Source organism: Chelon labrosus, assembly GCF_963514085.1.
Source record: "Chelon labrosus genome assembly, chromosome: 20".
NCBI classification, from domain to species: domain Eukaryota; kingdom Metazoa; phylum Chordata; class Actinopteri; order Mugiliformes; family Mugilidae; genus Chelon; species Chelon labrosus.
The window spans coordinates 1896844-1916709 of record NC_140353.1 but is presented as its reverse complement, the minus strand read 5'-3'; the positions used below and the strand labels follow the sequence as shown (position 1 = coordinate 1916709).

Below are 19866 nucleotides of genomic sequence, written 5' to 3'. Positions count from 1 at the left end.
CAGCTAATAGTAGCTCTTCCTAGCCTCCTAGCCTCCCAGTTAATAGTAGCTCCTCCTAGCCTCCCAGCTAATAGTAGCTCCTCCTAGCATCCTAGCCTCCCAGTTAATAGTAGCTCCTCCTAGCCTCCCAGCTAATAGTAGCTCCTCCTAGCATCCTAGCCTCCCAGCTAATAGTAGCTCCTCCTAGCATCCTAGCCTCCCAGCTAATAGTAGCTCCTCCTAGCATCCTAGCCTCTCAGCTAATAGTAGCTCCTCCTAGCATCCTAGCCTCCCAGCTAATAGTAGCTCCTCCTAGCCTCTCAGCTAGTAGTAGCTCCTCCTAGCCTCCCAGTTAATAGTAGCTCCTCTTAGCATCCTAGCCTCCCAGCTAATAGTAGCTCCTCCTAGCTTCCTAGCCTCCCAGCTAATAGTAGCTCTTCCTTAATTGCTTATTTACGTTTGTGTGTGTGGACACATGGTCCTAATTAGCCTTAAATCTGTGTTTCTATGTCAGTGTCGCTGCTTGCTGGCTGGTTACAGGAAGGTTCTGTGGATTAAGGCTGGTCCTGGTTTGGTTCAGGCTTCGGCTAATTGTGGTGGATGTGGGAGGGGCCGATGGGGGCAGCGTGACCCCCCCCCCCTCGGAGCCCAATCTTTGAAGTATTAAGTGGACAGGGTACCTTGTCATTAGGGCCGAGCCTTTCATCTGCACACTCCACTGGGCTGTGAGTCGTTTCTTGTGGACATTGTTAGCGGAGGGCAGGGCAGAGGAGGAAGTGAAAGAGGTGTAATTTTGGATTCTATCAGGAAAAAGGAGAACAACAAAGTGAAAAGGAAACGGAGTTCGTCTGGAACAAAGTCTCGACGCGCGGTCGTTGTTTGTTATTTTTTAAATTGTCAGGTTTAGATTTCACTCTGGTCGTCTCCCTCAGAATAAATCTTTTATATTTACAGCGACTATAGATATTCATATTGGTTTTAATGACAGAAAATTAACTACAAGATGTTATTATAACAGAGGGCTTATGGGAAATGGAGGAAATGTAAACCTAGTTAGTTTGTAGTTGTGTGTGTGTGTGTGTGTGTGTCATGGTTCGATTTATTACTCAAATGTGACCTGGGTGCGTTCACACCTGTACTTTAAGTTGGACACGCTTTCTCCTATTGCTCCTTCTCCTCCTCCCTCCCTCTCCTACTACATCTCCTCATCCTCTTCGTCCTCCTTTTCTTATTCCTCCTCATTTCTTCCTTCTCCTCCTCCCCCTTTTCCTTCCTCACCGCCTCCTCTCCCTCCGTCGTCTTCCCCTTTATCTTCTTCTTCCTTCGTTCTCCTCCTTCTCTCCCTGCTTCTCCTCGTTTTCCTTCTTCATCTCCTCATGCTTCTTCTTCTTTCACCTCCTTGTCTTCTTCCCCTTTCTCCACATCCTCTTTCTTTCTTCTTCTCCTCCTCCTCCTCGTTTTCCTTCTTCTTCACCTCCTCATCTTCCTCCCCTTTTCTCCTCTTGCCCCATCCCTTTTCTCCTTATCCTTCTCCTTTCTTCATCTCCTCCTCTTCTTCCCTCTTCTCATTTTCTTCCTGCTTCTCTCCTTCCTTCTCCTACTACATCTCCTCCTCTTCCTCCTTCGTCTCCTCATCTTGCTGTTCTTCCCGTCTCCTTCTTCTTTCTGCTTCTCCTCCTCCTCATTTTCCTTCTAATTCACCCAGTCCTGCTTCGTCTACTCTTCTACCTCCGTATCTTCCCCTTTTCTCCTCCTCCTCTTCCTCCTCCATCTCCCCATCTTGCTGCTCTTCCTCTTTCTCCGCTTTCTATTTCTACTCCTACTCCTTTTCCTTTTCATTCTTCTCCTCCTCCTTCTGCTCTATTTTCAGTAGATGTGATGCTCCACAGCAGTAGAACCAGTTTGTCAGCCATCTGTTTTATTCTCTTACTACAGAAAAAACACTGACACTTTTTGAGGTGTGATTATTTATGTGTTTATTAATAATCTAATTAATTACTGTGAGTATTTATGCGCCAGTAGAATCATCTTTTCCATTTCTGTCGTTGAAACACCGGCTTCCTTCTTAGTTAATCTCTCTCTCTGTCTCTCACCTTGTCTCACCCCTTCTCCCCCATCGATGGCCTGTCTGAGTAATGGCATTTTCATTAACTCAAGCCGTCAGAGGATGGAGGTGGGGGGGCTGGTAATCTTGAGACCGGGTCGGCGGCCGGCAGAAAGAAGGAACGTGACTCCGCCACCTCGGGCCGACTTTGTCACATCGCTCCATAGCCGAGGGCTTCTGGGAGCTCTGGCGGCATTGATTGAGGCGCACTGTTTTCGGCGGAGCACTTAGTCCGATCGATGACGTTTGCCCTGACCTTAACTACCTCAGTGAGCACAGCTCCACGGCTCTTGTCAAACCACTCTACCGTTTTTTATTGGCTGCAAACGTCTGGGGGGCTAAGAGCCGTTAGAAGTGTGTGAAACTGGATTTTAGGAGGTGGGCCGTCACAGAAATCTGCCTGGGCCTTCACTATTACAAACTGAAACACGTTGTAATGACGCTGTTCCTTTAACCAATCACATCTGATGCTCCGTTTAAGCTAAGCTAGCGGCTCATCTGTTGCTAGCTGCACAACGTTAACCTTTTGATTGATATTTGTTGAAGCCGCGATGGTAGGAAGGAGGAGAGGCTATCGATTTGGTCGCAGATCTTCTTAGAAAGGCGGACTTTGAAGGAAAAGCTGAATATTGTGAGGAAACGCTAGCTAGCCTGACCCAGGGTGTGTCCGCCACGTTCAGGTCAGCGACTATGAGCGCTACCCTTGGTTGACAGGCTCCGAGTAGAACTCTAAAAAGTTCTGGTGAGTAAAATGAATTATATTTACAGCTTTTATGTGTATTTTTGCCATTTTCTTGGGTCGACATTGATGCTTCTGCTGGATTTGAGACTGACAGAAGACTTTTTGAATTGTTCTGAGTGACTTTTTCGCTATTTGAGATACCTGTCTACGATGCAACGTCCTGTTTTATTACGTATCCGTATGATGTTGATGGTTTCTATAGTAGTGGCGTCATAACGATCGTATTAAAAGGTGTTATGAACGAGGTTGGAGGTCGTTGAAGGCCTAGGTGGAAAATGCGTCTACATCTAACTTAAGTTTCACACCTTGAGTATTTTACCCGCTCCTTCTTCCTCTATTTCTTGCTCTTCTTCCTTCCCTTGCAACTTATCTTCTTCTTCCTTTCCTCTTCTTCTCTTCCTCTTCTATAGCAGTGGCATCATAACGATCATATTAAACGGTGTTTTGAATAAGATTGGAGGTCGTTGAAGGCCATTGAAGTTTCACACCTTGAGTATTTTACCGGCTGTTAAGAAACCCACATGTCTCTTCTGCAAAAAAATAAAAGAAGCTGTTGCCATAAAACATTTCCCACCACCCGTCCTCCTCGCTAACGTCAATTACTGCAGTAAAGCGTAGCTCTCAGTGTTTCAGGGCGTGGTGGAAGCTCTCTGCTCTCTGCTGAGTCAATTATCGTCTTTTTTTATTTATTTTTTTTAAACGAGCAGCATCCGTCTCGTGTCTCTACGTCCACAGAGGAGTCGTTCAGGGATGAAAGGAAAAAGGCGAAGGCTCATCCCTGCGTTTGAGCGGCGCCCGACACTTTACCTCCTCGGCAGTCAGATCTGAAAGGGCTGAGAAGACGGCGAGCTTCCCTTTGTGTCGTCGTCTCTTTGCTAATGAGCAGAGAGGGAGCCCTTCAAACCGGGAGGTCACTGGTTTGATCCCTGCAGCAGCGTTTTCATCTTGACAAGTAGACGAAGGCTCTCAGTTATTCTTGTTTTAGAGAAATAAGTGTGGAAGGCTCAATCTGTGACCAGAGACAGTGTCCTCCTCTCAGTTTAAATAATCTACGTCCCTCTAAGAGTCTGATGAGCAGCAGATTAATCATCGTATTAAACATTAACGAGATCATGTTTCAGACTTATTTGCTTATTAAAGATAAAAAGACAGACGAGCCATGACAACACCGACATTTATAGCAATTTATAATACGGGTTCTTCTTCTTCTTCTTCTTCTTCCTTTACTCTTCCTCATTTTCTTCCATTCTTCTTTCCTCATCCTCTTCTTCTTCCTTTTCTTTCTCATGTTTTCTCTTCTTTCTCTTCTCCTTCATCTTCTTCCTTTCCTCTTTTTCTTCTTTGTCTTCGTCTTCCTTTCCTCCTTCTCTTCTTATTCCTTTACTCTTCATCTTCACCCTCTGTTTCTTCATCTTTTTTGACTTATTTCCTCCTCCACTTCTTCTTCCTCTTCTTTCTCATCTGCTTTCTCTTCTGTCTCTTCTCCTTCATCTTGTTCTACTTCTTCTTCTTTCTCACCTTCTTCATCTTCATCATCTTAATCATCTTCTTCTTCTTTTCTTCTTTCTCATCATCATCTTCTTTCTCACCTTCTTCTTTCTCTTCTTTCTCATCATCACTGTCTTCTTCTTCTTCTTCTTCTGCTTGAATCTATAAAGGAAAAACCACATGTCTTCTGCAGAGCCCCCACAAGTAAAGTAATCAGTTATTAAACACATGTGAGGGGGGGGGAGAGGTGGGAGGCAGGTGAGTGACGTGAATCTCAGCACCTGCTAAATAAATATTTAATTTAACTGTTAAGTTAAAACCTGCAGCCATCTTCTTCTTCTTCTTCTGTAGGACAACAAACGTGGAGCTAATTGTGTCTTTAATTAATAATGACTAATGACTAATTTACGCTGATGATCACAGCCTCTTTGCTGTTGGGACAGCTGGTGGGGGGCTCAGAGCCATAGGGGCCCGGGGCCTCACAGCAGAGTTTGACGGACATATGGTCGGACGGACTCGGCCTCTTAGAGGAGGAGAGCGACACGATTAAAACTTAAGAAGAAGAAAAGCGTTTATCTCAGGCCCACGTTGCTCTCAGTGGACGGCAGGGTCAGCACAAGACGTCTTCTCTAGTCCTCTTCTTCTTCTCTAGTCCTCTTCTTCTTCTCTAGTCCTTCTTCGTCTTCTCTAGTCCTTCTTCGTCTTCTCTAGTCCTCTTCTTCTTCTTTTTCTCTCATCCTCTTCTTCTTCTTCTCTAGTCCTCTTCTTCTTCTCTAGTCCTCTTCTTCTTCTCTCGTCCTCTTCTTCTTCTTCTCTCGTCCTCTTCTTCTTCTTCTTCTCTAGTCCTCTTCTTCTTCTTCTTCTCTAGTCCTCTTCTTCTTCTCTAGTCCTCTTCTTCTTCTCTCGTCCTCTTCTTCTTCTCTCGTCCTCTTCTTCTTCTTCTTCTCTAGTCCTCTTCTTCTTCTTCTTCTTTCCTCCTCGTCGTTTTCTTCTCTCCTTCTAGTCCTCCTCCTCTTCGTCTTTTCGTGATCCTTGTCATCATCATCTTTTTTACCCTCCTTTACTCTTCTCAACTTCCTTTACCCCTAATATTCTTCTTCCTATTTCCTCTTCTCCTCCTCCTCCTCCTTCTCCTCTTCTTCTTCCTTTACGCCTCGTATTCTTCTTCTCTCTTCTCTCTTCTCTCTTCTCTCATCATCCTCCTCCTCCTTCTCCTCCTTCATTTATTTAAGCCCTCTCCGTGGACGGCTCTCTGGAGTATAAACTAAGTGTCGTTGTCTCAGCGTTGAGCCGTCACCTCCTCCAGCTGTGATTGGAGATGATGTTCGTCTTCTGGCCCGAGGAGCCGGAGGGAAACCGTCAACGTCTGCCGCCGCCGCCGCCGTCGTCGTCAGTCTGACGGGACATGACAGCAGCCGTTTAGCAGACAGGAAACCACTCGCCTCTGGCTGTTACGTCACGCTGTCCTCCCTCCCTCCCTCCTCACCCCCTCCTCCCTCACCCCTCCTTCGCTCTTTTTTACAGGGTTTTATCAGGGATCCCACTCGGTTTTAACTCTGCGTGATGGAAATGATTAAAACGTGTTAGTTTCAGATGAATGGCAGGAAGGAGGTTGTGTCTCCTGTAACAAACAAACATCTGGTTTCCTCAAACATTTAACATTTATCATTTAATCTGCTGCGTTCTGATCTGACTCTTGTTCTCAGTCTAGCCTGATGTAAACACCTCAATCAGATCAGATCTGGTGTAGACCTTTACTAACCAGGTAGACTCTTGATGCTGCTGGTTTCTCTCTGGTTCTTGGAATAAATCTGTTCTCTCTGAGCATCTCTGCTCCACGTGGAGTAAACATCAGGAGGGACAGAAAAACAAGATGAACCAAGATGGAATCATTGTGGAATCCATGTCCTCACGTCTCCATGTAGACGATGGAGACGTGAGGACATCTACACATTCAGGACTGGAGGAGGACATGGAGGAGGAATGTGCTGAAGACTGGACACCTCCTTCTTCTTCTTCTTCTTCTCCTCCTCCTTCTTCCCCTCCTCCTCCGCCTTCTTCTTCTTCTTCCTCTTGTCCGCCTTCTTCTTCTTCGTCTTCTTCTTTGTCTTCTTCTTCTTCCTCCTCTTGTCCACCGTCTTCTTCTTCTTCTTCTTCTTCTTCTTCTTCTTCCCCTCCTCCTCCTCCTCCTCCCCCCCTTCTTCCTAAAAACACATTACTGACGATTAATCTACGTGGTTGGTCTATTTATTGTTTCTGTCACATTGTTTCTAAAGGGGGAAAATATATCTGAAATATTTATCAGCAGTCAGAGTATTGCAGATTTTACCGTTCACTGATCTGATTTTGAGTCCTCCTCCTCCTCTTCCTCCTCCTCCTCCTCCTCCAGCCTGCTTCGGTGCCCCCAATAAATAAAAACAGAGGCAGCTCCTGGTGTGAAGGTCCCTCCCCTGCGGTAGTGTGAGGTAATAAGGGCTCGGTGCCAGCTCTGCCCCGGAGAAAGAACCGTCCCGGCCCAGGCAATAAATAGAGTGAGAGATTCTCCCTGACACTGGCAGGCCGGGCGAGCCCATTAAAACCTGACCTCCTCGACCTTGGAGGAGCCCAGACCGAGAGTACGCCCACTCAACCACCTGCTCCTCCTCCTCCTCTTCCTCCCATAGACGCAGACTGGGGAGCGAGGAGGTTCATACATCGATGAGCTGGGGGATGTGAAGACTCCTGGAGGCTCAATGTGTGAGCCCACATGTTTGTGTCTGACAGACGTCAATAACAAATGTGTAAACTATACTGGAGTAAAACCAACAACAACAACAAAAAGATCTGGTTGGACTTCAGCCTTGACAGATATACTGGAGTTATGTTGTAGGGCCAGAAGACGAAACAGCAGGAGAAGAGGAAGAAGTACAAGAAGGAACAATAGAAGAAGAAGTAGGAGAAGAAGGAACAAATGAAAAAGAAGTAGAAGAAAAAATAGAAGGAACAAATGAAAAAGAAGTAGAAGAAAAAATAGAAGGAACAAATGAAGTAAAAGATGGAACAGAAGAAGAACAAAAGAAGAAATAGAAGAAGAAACAGTAGAAGGAACAAATGAAGTAGAAGGAACAAATGAAGAAGAAGAAGTAGAAGGAACAAATGAAGAAGAAGTAGAAGGAACAAATGAAGAAGAAGAAGTAGAAGGAACAAATGAAGTAGAAGGAACAAATGAAGAAGAAGTAGAAGGAACAAATGAAGAAGAAGAAGAAGTAGAAGGAACAAATGAAGAAGAAGAAGTAGAAGGAACAAATGAAGAAGCAGAAGGAACCAAAGAAGAAGCTGAAGACGACAAGAAGGAACCAAAGAAGAAGCTGAAGACGACAAGAAGGAGAAACGGAAGAAGAAATAGAAGAAGGAACAAAAAAGAAGAACTAGAAGGAACGAAAGAAGCAGAAGACGAAGGAGGAGGAATGGAAGAAGAAGAAGAAGAATGAGCACAAGAAGAAGAAGAATGAGCACACCTGATTCTCAGTTTTGCTCTCTTCTAAGCTTGGTTTGTTCTGACACTTGTATTCCACTAATCCACTAAAAACCAGAATAAAAAAATGCTCTGAAGATCAGTTTTTATTGTCTTCATTTTACCTCTCATTAACACTCCTGTCTGTCGAGCAATTAAAATGTCCTCCTGGCATCGTCGTCAGTCCTCCTGGCGTTGTCGGTCCTCCTGGCGTCGTTGTTGGTCCTCCTCCCTTTAGCCTCGCGACCGGGCTCAGTTTGTAGGAGAGGACGAGGACTGATGCTGACATCAGGATCTGGATAACGTGGGCCGTATCTGGATGATGGGTGAAGCTACACAGCCCCATTCATCCCCCAGATCACACTCTCTCTTTGTTTTTTTTAGAAAAAGGGTGAAGGAGGGAGGAAGGAAGGAAGGAGGGAGGACAGGAGGTGTGGAGGAGTCAGCAGACTGAGGCTTCCTTTTAATTTAGCCAGTGTTACTTTTCTATTTTTTATTTTTTTTTTATTCCAGCTCTCCTCTCGTTTCTCTTCAGATCAGGATTAGAGAAAGATCAGTGAACTCCTCTTAAGCCTCTTTTCTTTCTCTCTTACCTAATATTTCTCTCGGTTTCTATCCCATTCTGTCTTTTCTGTCTTCTGTCTTTGTCTCTCAGCTGCTCGTTCCTTCCCTCCTGCTGTTTTTCCTCCATCAGTCTCTTTGTGTCGTTCCCTACTTCATCCCTTCTCTCTTAATCTTTCCTGCTCGGCCTCTTTTTGTCTTTATCTGCCGGCTTTTCTCACTCCTTCTCTTTTGCTGCCTCTTTGACCCTTTTTCTTCTTCTTCTTCTGTTCATTTTATGTCTCTTAAAGGAGGAGGCTGTTGTTTTGTTGTTTTTCTTAGTATCCTGCTGGTCATCACTTCTCAAACTCTCGGTGCCTGAATATCTCGTTGCTCTGCAGAATAAAAGGAGTTCGTCACGACTCCTCCACCTGCACCTGGAGGCTCAAATAACAAAGGAACAAATACAAAAGAAAGAAAGAAAGCAAACCTGCACCCGACTCTTGTTACTGCTTGTTGCCGATGTTGACATAGGACAAATCAAATTTAACTTTTTGGTGACACATCTGACAGTCATGTGTTGTAGCGTCCTGTAGCGTCAAAGCTTCTTCTTTTTCTGTTTTAATGGCTTTTTACCAGCGTCAAAGCTGCCACAAATCAAAGAAGAAGAAGACTGTCTGCTGTGTGGATCCAGTAGTAGCTTATTAGCTACTAGTAGCTCAATTAATCATTTAAGTTTTGTTTTGTTTAAATCATATTGATGTTAGTCTGTGTTGTATCTGATGAATTAATTGAATAATAATTGCAAACGAGCGATAAACACAAGACCCATTTTAAAAATTAAACCCCCGATGTAGCAAAAACTGCAGTTCCACCAATGTCCACTAGAGGCTTATTCCGAAATGTGAGTCAATACCCATAGACCTCCATGTTAGCAGCTGAAATAAACATGTTTACAGCTTGAAACAAAGACAGTTTAGGTTTCTGCAGCTAATTACTTGACTTATAATAACTGTAGGAGAATTTTAATATTAACCAGTTTTATTTACATCTTTATTTATATCAGTTTTAATTCAATATCTTTGTTTTGTTCGTTTGTGTCGTGTCTGATAAATTAGTTAAATAATAACTGTCTACAAGCGATAAATGCGAGACCTGTTTAAAAAATTAAACCCGAAGTGTCAAAAACTGCAGTTCCAACAATGTCCACTAGAGGCTGGCTCAAAAAAATGAGTCAATACCCATAGACCTCCATGTTAGCGGCTGAAATAAACATGTTTACAGCTTGAAACAAAGACAGTTTTGGTCTCTTTAGCTCATTACTTCATCTATAACAACTGTAGAAGGAGAATCTTAATATTAACCGGTTTTATTTACATGTTTTAGCGACGTTTGGGTATAAAAATCTGATTAAAATCATTCAGACAGCAGCTAGTAACCAGTGGAATGAGGATGTTTGTTAGAGGTGGTAGTAGCTGATCATCATTTAATACCACCACCTTGATTCAACAGCTCCTATAGCTGCAGCTAAACAACTTATTACCACCAGGACGAAAACTTGGTGGGACAGAACAACAGCAGCGTTATCCTTTTGACACTCCTCCCATCTTTCTCCCCCCTCCTCTCCCTCTTTTAAACCCCCGTCCCTCCATCTTCAAAGGGACGTCTGCTTCACCTGTTTTTAGTTTTACTCCCGCGGGGCACGTTTTCCTCTGTGTTCTCTCTCCTCTTTGGTATCAAGCGTCTTATTCTCCCGACCACATCAGACGAGCCTACGACGGAGGGAGGGTGGGAGGGAGGGTGGGAGACAGGTGAGGAGGGGGGTGAATGTGCGGTCAGGTTACCTGTGGGTGAGGACAAGGTGATAGAGTTAACAGCCTGCGGGAGGATCAGACTTGTGTTACCTGTGTTCATGAAGAAATAAAAGAACTATATGTTCAGGTGAGACTGAAGAGACGATTTGTTTTTTTAACCTGATCAGAGACTCTGATTAATGACTGAGCTGTTTCCATGGAGACTAATTAAAACGATCTGATCAGATATAGGACAGGAGAAGAAGGAAGGAAGGAAAGACAAGGGAGGAGAAGACGAATGAGAAAGGAGGAGAAGAAGGGAGGAAGACATGGAAAAGGACGAGGAGGAGGAGTAAAAGTAGAAGAAGGAGAAGACAAACTAGGAAGTGAAGAGAGAAGGAAAAAAGGAGGATGAAGAGGAGAAGCAGGAAGAAGAGAAAGAGGTGGAGGAGGATGAAAGGTGAAGGAGAAGAGGGAGGAGAAGACAAATGAGTAAGACAAGAACACGGAAGAGGAGAAACATGGATGAGGCGAAGAAAAAGGAGGAGAAGGAGAGAGAGGAGAAAAGGAGGATGGGGAGAAGACGGAGGAAGAGGAAGAAAGAGGAGGAAAGGAGAAAATGTAGAAGAAGAGAGGAAGAGGAGGGAAAAGAGGAGTTCTAGGAGACAGAGGAGGAGGAGGATGAGGATGAGAAGGAAAGGAGAAAAAGGGAGGAGAAGACAAATACGAGAACATGGAAGAGGAGAAGCAGGAGTGAGAGGAATGTGTGGATGAGGAGAAGAAAGAAGAAGAAAGGAAGGAAAAGGAGGAGAAGTAAAAATGGTAGGTGAAGACAAATGAGGAAAAGGAGATTCACAAAGAGGAGGAAAAGAGGAGTTGTAGGAGACGGAGGAGGGGGAGGAAGGAGCAAAGGGAGGAGGAGACAGATGATGTTGGTTTTAGCTTTTCTTGTACCGACTGATCTCGGCTGTTGAACTTTTATTAAACATGAGTCAAACAGAAGCTCCTCAGACAGAAAGATGTTTTATCAGACAGGAAGACGCTCATCAGGGAGGAAGCCTCTGTTTTCCTTCATCATTTGGAAGTTTTCTTAATGTGCTGAAAGTCCACTTATTTATTTATTTATTAGGCGTAATCCACTTCTTCTCACTCAGAGTGACTCAGAAACGTTTCTGGCCTTCAGCTGTTTCCACTGATGGATCCCAGACGCCTGAAATTATTTGGTCTAAAGATGAGATCATCTCATCGACCAACGTGTCCGTTCATAGTTAGACCTTCAGAGTTAAATAATTATATTTCCTTCACCTCTATAGTTTTATCAAGTTTTCATCCTGTAGAAAAAAAAAGTGTTATTAGAAGTTTAATAAGTGCAGCTGTGATTAAATCTCAGAGCGCTTCACTTCCTCGGTTTGTCAACAGCTTTTATCGTCTTTGTTTATTCTCTTTTCTCTGCAGTCGACTTTTTTTATCTAAACGACAAAAACATCAGTTTTTGAGATGATCAATGGATGACCGCTTGTTTTTCTTCACCTACTATCTCTGAAATAATATTAAAACCAAACAGACGTGTTAATTTCTCTGTTTAAACCCAAACCCTGACATAAATTAAATGTTTAATTTATCATAAAACCTTCACAGTTCATGTTTGTCTTGTTGTTATTGATAGAAACAGAAAAGGAGACGTGAAATAAATTGAAAATGAACAAATCGGATAAACGGAGGTTAAAGTTTCAGACTAAAGTTTTCGAGTCGCTTTTGAACTGTTGCTCAATCACTCGTTGACGTTGTTGGTTGCTGTCGTCTGTTTATATTGGTTTACATTGATTTCTTCTATAAAGTTGGACATTTTAACACAGACGTCTATGGGGGTTGACTCACGGTCGTAGCCAGCCTCTAGTGGTCGTTAGTGGAACTGCACTTCAATGTTAGCTTTGTTTGTTTAGCCTCAAAGGTAGCCGTTTGAGCTAATCACATCAATTTACAGCTTTAGAGCCAATAATTATCCATCCTAACCCAAAATGGAGCCTGTTTTTGGTAGATTGATGTGAAAGGACACTTAAATTTTTTCGTAATATACGTAATTAGCTAAACTAATAAGCAGGACAAATGAACCCAGTTTTTGTTTTAAGTTTGTTCAATGATTTCGACCTCAATCCAGTTTTTGTAGCAGGCTGTAAACATGTTTATTTCTGCTGGAAAGTTGAACATTTTAACATGGAGGTCTATGGAAATCGTAGCCAGCCTCTGGTGGACGTTAGTGGAACTGCACTTCAATGTTAGCTTTGTTTATTTAGCCTCAAAGGCTGCCATTTGAGATAATCGTGTCAATTTACAGCTTTATAGCCAAAATGTTTGGACGTTGTTTGAGTTATTAGTCACAATGAGCTAATATTTTCTATCCAACTATCAACAATCCATCCACGATGCAAAACAGTTTCTTGTACCAGGCTGTAAACATGTTTATTTCTGTATTTTAACATGGAGGTCTATGGAGATTGACTCTGTTTCGGAACCAGCCTCTAGTGGACATTAGAGGAACTGCAGTTATTGGTTTTTAGCTTCACGTTCGCCGCTTGGTTCAGATGAATCGTATCGAGCTTCTTTTAATTTTTTGTCATAATTTCATATTATTTTATTATGACATCCTGGCTCTTCTCTCTTCTCTCTCGCTCTACTTTATTAAAAATAACATCACATTCGAATTTATAAATTAAAACCCTGAACCTTAGCCGTGCAGATTCTTCTCACCAAGAACAATTTTCTGGCTTTGATCAAATTAGCGAGTGCAGATATATCAAAGCAGCGGCTGAATAATTACCCGGTAATTGCTCCCTCCCATCCTTCCCTCTTCCTCCCTCCCTCCCTCTTCCTCCCTCCTCTCCGGGGTCGGACCGGTGTTATCAGCTCTTAGTCTCGCCGCCTCTTTGCCTCCCGGAGCTGCCGATCTCTCGCCGGGCTCGTCTCCATCTTATCTCCCCCTCGCACTTCACGGAGAGGAAGTTCTTAGAGGGCTGGGCCCGACAGATAGCGATTGACCTGTCTCTTCCCTCTGGAGCCGCTCCTTTTTTTTTTTTTTTTTTTAAGGAAGCTGTAAACTCCAAATGCCTGACGAGATTATCCCTCCCCACCCCCAGCCTCTTTAGTTGTGCAGCAAAGACACCATGCACAGTTTGAGGACGCCTGTATTCCTCTACCTCGTCTATTCTCCCCTCACCTGTCTCCCCCTAATGAAGCAGGAAAGCTGCCCGTGGACTCGGGTGGCACTTCTTTGAAGCTGCCTTCCCATTGCGAGTTTGAACTTCAGGGAAGGCCGCCGTGAACGTGTCAGAGGCAGAAAGCTGACAGAAGTTAAATGACTCCTATAAACCTTTACGCTTCTTTCCATCTTTGCCGCTTTGATTGACTGTCTTACGTCCGCAGGCGGCTGCAGAATAGATGCTGAGAAGCTGCGGCTAATCGAGGCGGAGAATCTGTCGGAGTAGAGGAAATCTTTTGTTTCCTTTTATTAAAGTCAGATTATTATTTTTTTCCTCCAGTGCACACACCTGCCTCTTTCTTTTATCGAGACTTTAAACGCGTCTGTTGTTTCGTCCTCGCAATCAGCGAAGCGGCGGCTCGTCTCGGGCTTCGTATGAATAATTTAAACTGCTGCTTCAGCATTTCAAAATAAAGCGTGTGGCAATCTAGAGAGTGTAAGTGAAAATAGAGCGTGTTAATGTCGAGGCTGTTGACGTCTTAGCAGGAGTCACGGTTTATTTGTTGGAAGAGACGCAGCAGGATGCACTGTTCTAGAAGCTAGCATCTAGTGGACATTTAAGGAACTGCACTTTCATGTTAGCTTCATTTTTTTAGCCTTTCTGTAATAGCTTAAAAGTATAGCTAATAAATCAAAAACACTGGGTTCATATGTGCTGTATAGAAAGGCCCTTAAACCTGCATACTAATAAATATACTGTATCGTAATTGAAAAGAAGATGTGATAGCCTGTTAACGTCTTGGTAGTCGGTTTTATTTGTTGATTCCACATCGTGAGGAAGAGACACAGCAGGAAGTTAAACACCAGTGAAAATGTGCATGTTTATGTTCTGCTGTAAAGTCGTACATTTTAACGTGGAGGTCTGTGGGGATTGACTCGCTTTCGGAAACCAGCATCTAGTGGACATTTAAGGAACTGCACTTTCACGTTAGCTTCACTTCTTTAAGCTGTTTGTAATGTACATAATTAGCTAAAAAATATAGCTAATGAAACTAAAAACTGTTCAAACTGTTGTATTTGTATTTATTTATTTATTTATTGTCTCTGACAGATGGTGCTGCTGACAGCGGGGAGCTGGACCTGAGTGGGATAGACGACAGTGAGATAGAGCTGGTACGTTAACCTGCTGCTTAATGAGCTCTACAGTCTTTACACGCTGAGGTTTCAAATGCACGGCGTTCCCTGAATGCACCGCGTCAGCCACGGCAACTCGTTTAATTCTTTCAGTCTTTGCCACGCTGCGAGAAAACTGACCGATTTCCTGCTGCTCACTAAGTTTACATGGGCAATAATTATTCTGATCAGAGATTTAATTGTTTCCATGGAGACTAAATAGAATGATCTGATCAGATTATTTGTGTTCACGTCAAAATGTCAAGAACTTTATGGGCAAAGGGGTTCTGCTGCTGTGGAGCATCACATCTGCTGGAAATAGAAGAAGAAAGAGGAAGAAAGAGGAAGAGGAAGAAGAAGAGGAAAGAGGAGGAGGAAGAAGGAAGAGGAAGAAGAATAAAGAAGAGGAAGAAGAAAAGGAAAGAGGAGGAGGAAGAAGAAGCAAAAGGAGGAAGAGGAAGCCAGGAGGAAGAAAGAAGAAGAAGAAGAGGAAGAAGAAAGAGGAGAAGGAAGAAGAAGAGGAAGAAGAAAGAGGATGAGGAAGAAGAGGAAGAAGAAAGAGGATGAGGAAGAAGAGGAAGAAGAAAGAGGATGAGGAAGAAGAGGAAGAAGAAAGAGGATGAGGAAGAAGAGGAAGAAGAAAGAGGAGGAGGAGGAAGAAGAAGAAGAAAGGGGAGGAGAAGGAAGGAGAAGAAGAGGAAAGAGGAGGAAGAGGAAGCCAGGAAGAAGAAGAAAGAGGAGGAGGAGGAAGGAGAAGAAGAGGAAAGAGGAGGAAGAGGAAGGGAGGAGGAAGCAAATATGATGGAAGAGGGGCAGAAGGAAAAGGACATGAACGAAAAGTAGGAGAAAAGATAGAAGAGGAAGAGAAGAAGAAAAATGTCTAAATGTCTAGATGTCTCCACATAGATTCCAGCCTGGTTCATCTTTTTATTTTTTATTCCAAGTTTGGTTTTGAAACCAGAAACGAAAAAAGGAAACAAATATATTATTATTTGTTATTTGAGCATAAAAATGTGATTTGATTTGAAACAAACTGATTAAATAAATAAATAAATCTTTATTCTGTAATCTAAAACTAAAAAGACAAAGTTAATATTAGACCTGATTTTCTTTCCTCTAACGTGATTTAAAACATTAAAAGTGCAACAAGAACACGGATCAGTCCCGTTTCAATCAGCCTGGTTTGTTTAGTTGTGATTGTTTCTGTCTCCCTGCAGTATCTGCTCAACGACAAAGAAGTCAAAGTCAAGACGGCGCTCTGGATGGCAGAGAACTCCGACTACCTCAAAGAGCAGAAAGGTACGTCCAGGAAGCAACAGGACTTCTGTCCCTGGTGATAATGTCCTCACCGTGTCACCTCAGAGTTTATAAAACCCCCGACTGTTGCTTGTTTTCAGAAAAAGAGGCGAAGATAGCGAAGGAGAAGGAGCTGGGCATCTACAAAGAAAAGAAGGTAAACGAGCTGGAGACTCCTGAGATGAGGACGGACGGCCATGTTTGTTAGAGGCTGACAGAGAAACAGGAAGTGGAAGTCTAAACCGCCTATTACTGGGGCTGGGTTTAAAAAATAAATGATTTTCCGCTTCAAAGCGATCTTGATTTGAAAGAACCAATATCGATTCATAAAAATAAAAAATCTTGGATCTATTTATTTTTAAAATAGCACCATCTTCTGCATCTCCTCATCATTAGAAGTCTCACGAGTCTGAGAGCAACGTCAAAACTGAAAGATGATTTAAAAAGTCTGACGTCCTGAAAGAGACGCCACAAATCTGACAAATCTCACAAAACTAATCAGAGTCTCTCCGTTGAGAACTGATTCTGCTCCTGCAACAGTCTCCTGGACCAATCAGATAATGTGGGCGGGGCTTAATGTGGCGATGGACATAAGGGTAGTCATGCACGTCTTTGCAAATGTCTCTGATTGGTTGGAGACTATCCAGTTGATGCAGACATATCGGTTAATATTCCGACTGCAGCAGATTTAAAAGATGAGATAAATTAAAAGTCTGATCAAACGCGGAGGAGCTGACTGAATTCAGACAAGACGAGACAAGGCAGCAGCTTCCTGTGAAACGGCTTCCCTCTCATTTCCCATTACTGATTTTGGCTCATCTCACACTCATGTGTTAGACACAACATCTGCTCGCTGGTTTTAACTGGCTGGATTAACTGCGACTGGAACAGAGATCTAATGAGACGTGCAGCCTCCTGACAGCTCTGATCCAGCCGGCGGCTCGTCGTCACGTCAACGACACGAGAATGAATAAATAACACGAAGAGAGACGTCCCGATGCTGAGCATTAACCTGCTCCATAAACTGGTACTGATGAGGTTTATTAGTCGCTGCTGGTTTAAAGGTTTAAATCTGGTGTCTTAATCACAATAAAACATGATCAGCTGAAGGTTTTTGTTTAAAAATGTGAACTTAAATCTCTCCAACTCAAACCTGAATGTCTGAAACATTTGAAGCATGCTGGATGAACTGGAGTACGTTTAATGAAGCTAGTGGAGAAAAAACTGAAATCTGTGATAAAATATCTTAAATCAAGGCTCGATTTTATTCTACCAAGATGACGATTCTTATTATTTTTGTGTAAAAGCATTTGACGTTAAATATTTCATTCCTAAATTCTCTTAATACGCATTTATAACTTGTTATTGTGGTACGTTAATGCTCAAAATGAAAATCAGTGCAAAAACTACTTGCACAGTACTTTATACACAAATCTACTTGGTTTTAGTCTAAAACACTAGTTCGTATATTTATGTGGCTTCTTTGAGGCTGGATATAATTACTTTTACCTAATTTATTTCATTTTCAGTAATATATCCCTCATTTTAAAACATTTTTCTTGTTTTTTAAGCTGAGTTTTAGCAGTGTAGGAAGAGCACTGGCTGCTGAGGTAACAATTAACATCAGAATAGTTTGTATTTGTACCTTTTATTATAGAAATGATTCAAATTTATCCTGCAGAATGTGTCAGAGGAAGGCAACGACTGTCCTCTACCATGTTTCTGTTCAGCCATACTAGCAAATGTTAGCATGCCAATATAGTAAACTGCATGTTAGCACGCTTCCATTAGCATTTTGGTTCAAATATCTCAAAGTACAGACGTCACATCGCTGCAGACAAATCTTCACAAATTAAAGATTTAATAAATTGAATAATAACAGAATAAAACATTTTATAAATACTTCAGATGAAGCTGATTTTTAAACGACTGTAAATAATGTTCACCATTTTGTTTTGTTTCCCCGACAGCCGAGAGGCCCGGCGAGGAAACGTCCTCCGATCAACGCCAGCACGGCCGACGAGGCCATCGAGAAGATGCTGGAGCAGAAGAAGATCTCCTCCAAGATCAACTACGACGTCCTGAAGGACCTCAACGTCAAACCTGGCGACAGCCCGGCGCGACAAGTCGAGACGCCCAAGAAGGAGCCGTCGGCCACCAAGCTGACGGGACGCAACCGCAAACCGACCCGAGCTCCGCTGAGCCTCAGCACGCCGCTCAGCTCGCTGGGAAAAAGGTTAGTGGACGACGGCGTTGATACGAGTGTGTCCTGGTTTTATGAAAATATAATGAAACAAAGAGTAAAACAGAAACTCCTCATAAATAAATCTCAGCAGGTCGTTGATTTATTTTACTTCTCGTCCCAAACTGAGATGAAGGCTGAAGTTTACTTTGGTTTTCTTCTTCTACTCTATAAATTCAGGAGTGGAGATAAAGATGGAGGACAAGTTCTTCTGTTACATTTTCTTTCCTATTTGTTTTCTCCTTGTCCTCTTTGACCTCCTCTTCCTCCTTCTTCATCACCACCTCCTTTTTATTCTTCATCGTCATCTTCTCCTCCTTCTTTGTCATCTCCCTGTTTTCTCCTTCCCCTTATTCTCTTTCTCCCCCTTGTCCTCCTCCCTTCTTCTTCTTCTTCACCTTCTTCTTCTTCTTTTTCACCTTCCTCTTCTTCACCTTCACCTTCTTCTTCTTCACATTCTTTCTTCTTCACCTTCTTTTTCACCTTCTGCTTTTTCACCTTCCTCTTCTTCTCCTTCTTCTTCACCTTCTTCTTCACCTTCTTCTTTTTCTTTACCTTTCCTTATTTTTCACCTACTTATTCTTCTCCTCCCTTTACATCTCCTCCTCCTCCTCCTCCTCCTCCTCCTCCTCCTCCTCCATCTTTGTGAACATATCCATCAGCTCTGTGTAAACACGATAACGGTCGTCTCTCTGTTATTCCATCTTCACGTCGTCCTCAAACCGTTTAAATATCGTCCGGTAAAACAAACCATAATTATTATTAGAGTGTTTGTTAATAAATATTTCAACGGGTCCAGAAGCCTTCACATAATCAGATGATCAGTGTGTACCCTCCTCTTGTTAACACTGTTACCTATAATATCAGCAGACGGTTACACCCCTGATAAACAACACCTAGAGCTCACAAATCCATATTTAATTACATCTGCTCAGCCCATCCTCCTCCTCCTCCTCCTTCAGACCATTAAATAATCTGAAATGCAAACAACAGATGCTCGATTGAATGAAGACGAGATGGATGGAGAGCGTTTCTGCCTCATCCTGACTCCTGCAGCCTCAAATAATCACCTGTGACAGGAGGACAGATGCTCAGCTCGTCTTATTTATTTATTCATTTGCGTTTCGCTTCTCGACTCCTGGTGGATTCAGGATTTGTCCGTGGCCGTTGACTTCCTCCCTCCTTTCATGGCCCGACTGATCCACAGCGAGGCGTTCAGAAACATTTAATGGGGTTTTCTGCAGCGCCGAGAAAAGCTGGCGTTTGGTGTTTGGGGGGTTTAAATTGGTTTCCTCTGACTCTGTTTTTAAACCTCTTCCAGTTAATGTTGGTTTTTAGGTACCATCCCAACGCTTTATAGAGCTGCTATAGAGGCAGCTGTTCAGTGATTAAGAGGATGTAAACCCCCTCCATCTCACCCCCTCCTACGTTCTGCGGTCAGCCCAGCTCCAGTCATCTGGTTGCAGTTTGCTAGGCCTCTGTAAATTCTGTCCTGAGCTTGGAGATAATGCACAATGTTTGGTTTCAGACCCTCAGAGGAGGCTGATAAGTCGGCTGTTTATTGCAGTTTGTTTTAAGCACCGGTCGAATAAAATGTATTTATGAAACGTTCTTTAATTAAACGGGTTCTCTGCAGAGTGACGGGACGTAAACACAAATAAAAACAACACAGAATATTTTCTCTAGAGCTACAAACCGACAACAGTCAGATTCGTATCTCCCAATAACAGAAATACTATCTGGGCCTCAGTAATGTCCTGGTTTGAGCCTGTTCTGCTGCATCTGGACCAGGACGGCTTGTCATCATTGATGGACCAATG

General features: G+C 43.0%; 1 protein-coding gene across 1 annotated transcript in view; it reads left to right on the top strand.

Moving 5' to 3' along the window:
- The window catches only part of brf1a (BRF1 general transcription factor IIIB subunit a), an 88171-nt gene that overhangs the window by 40536 nt on the left and 27769 nt on the right, over positions 1 to 19866 (top strand). Inside the window, exons 12-15 of the mRNA XM_084568579.1 lie at positions 14447 to 14508; positions 15726 to 15807; positions 15906 to 15961; positions 17775 to 18040. Of these exons, the coding sequence (XP_084424705.1) occupies positions 14447 to 14508; positions 15726 to 15807; positions 15906 to 15961; positions 17775 to 18040 (466 nt within the window). The remainder of the gene's footprint in view (positions 1 to 14446; positions 14509 to 15725; positions 15808 to 15905; positions 15962 to 17774; positions 18041 to 19866) is intronic.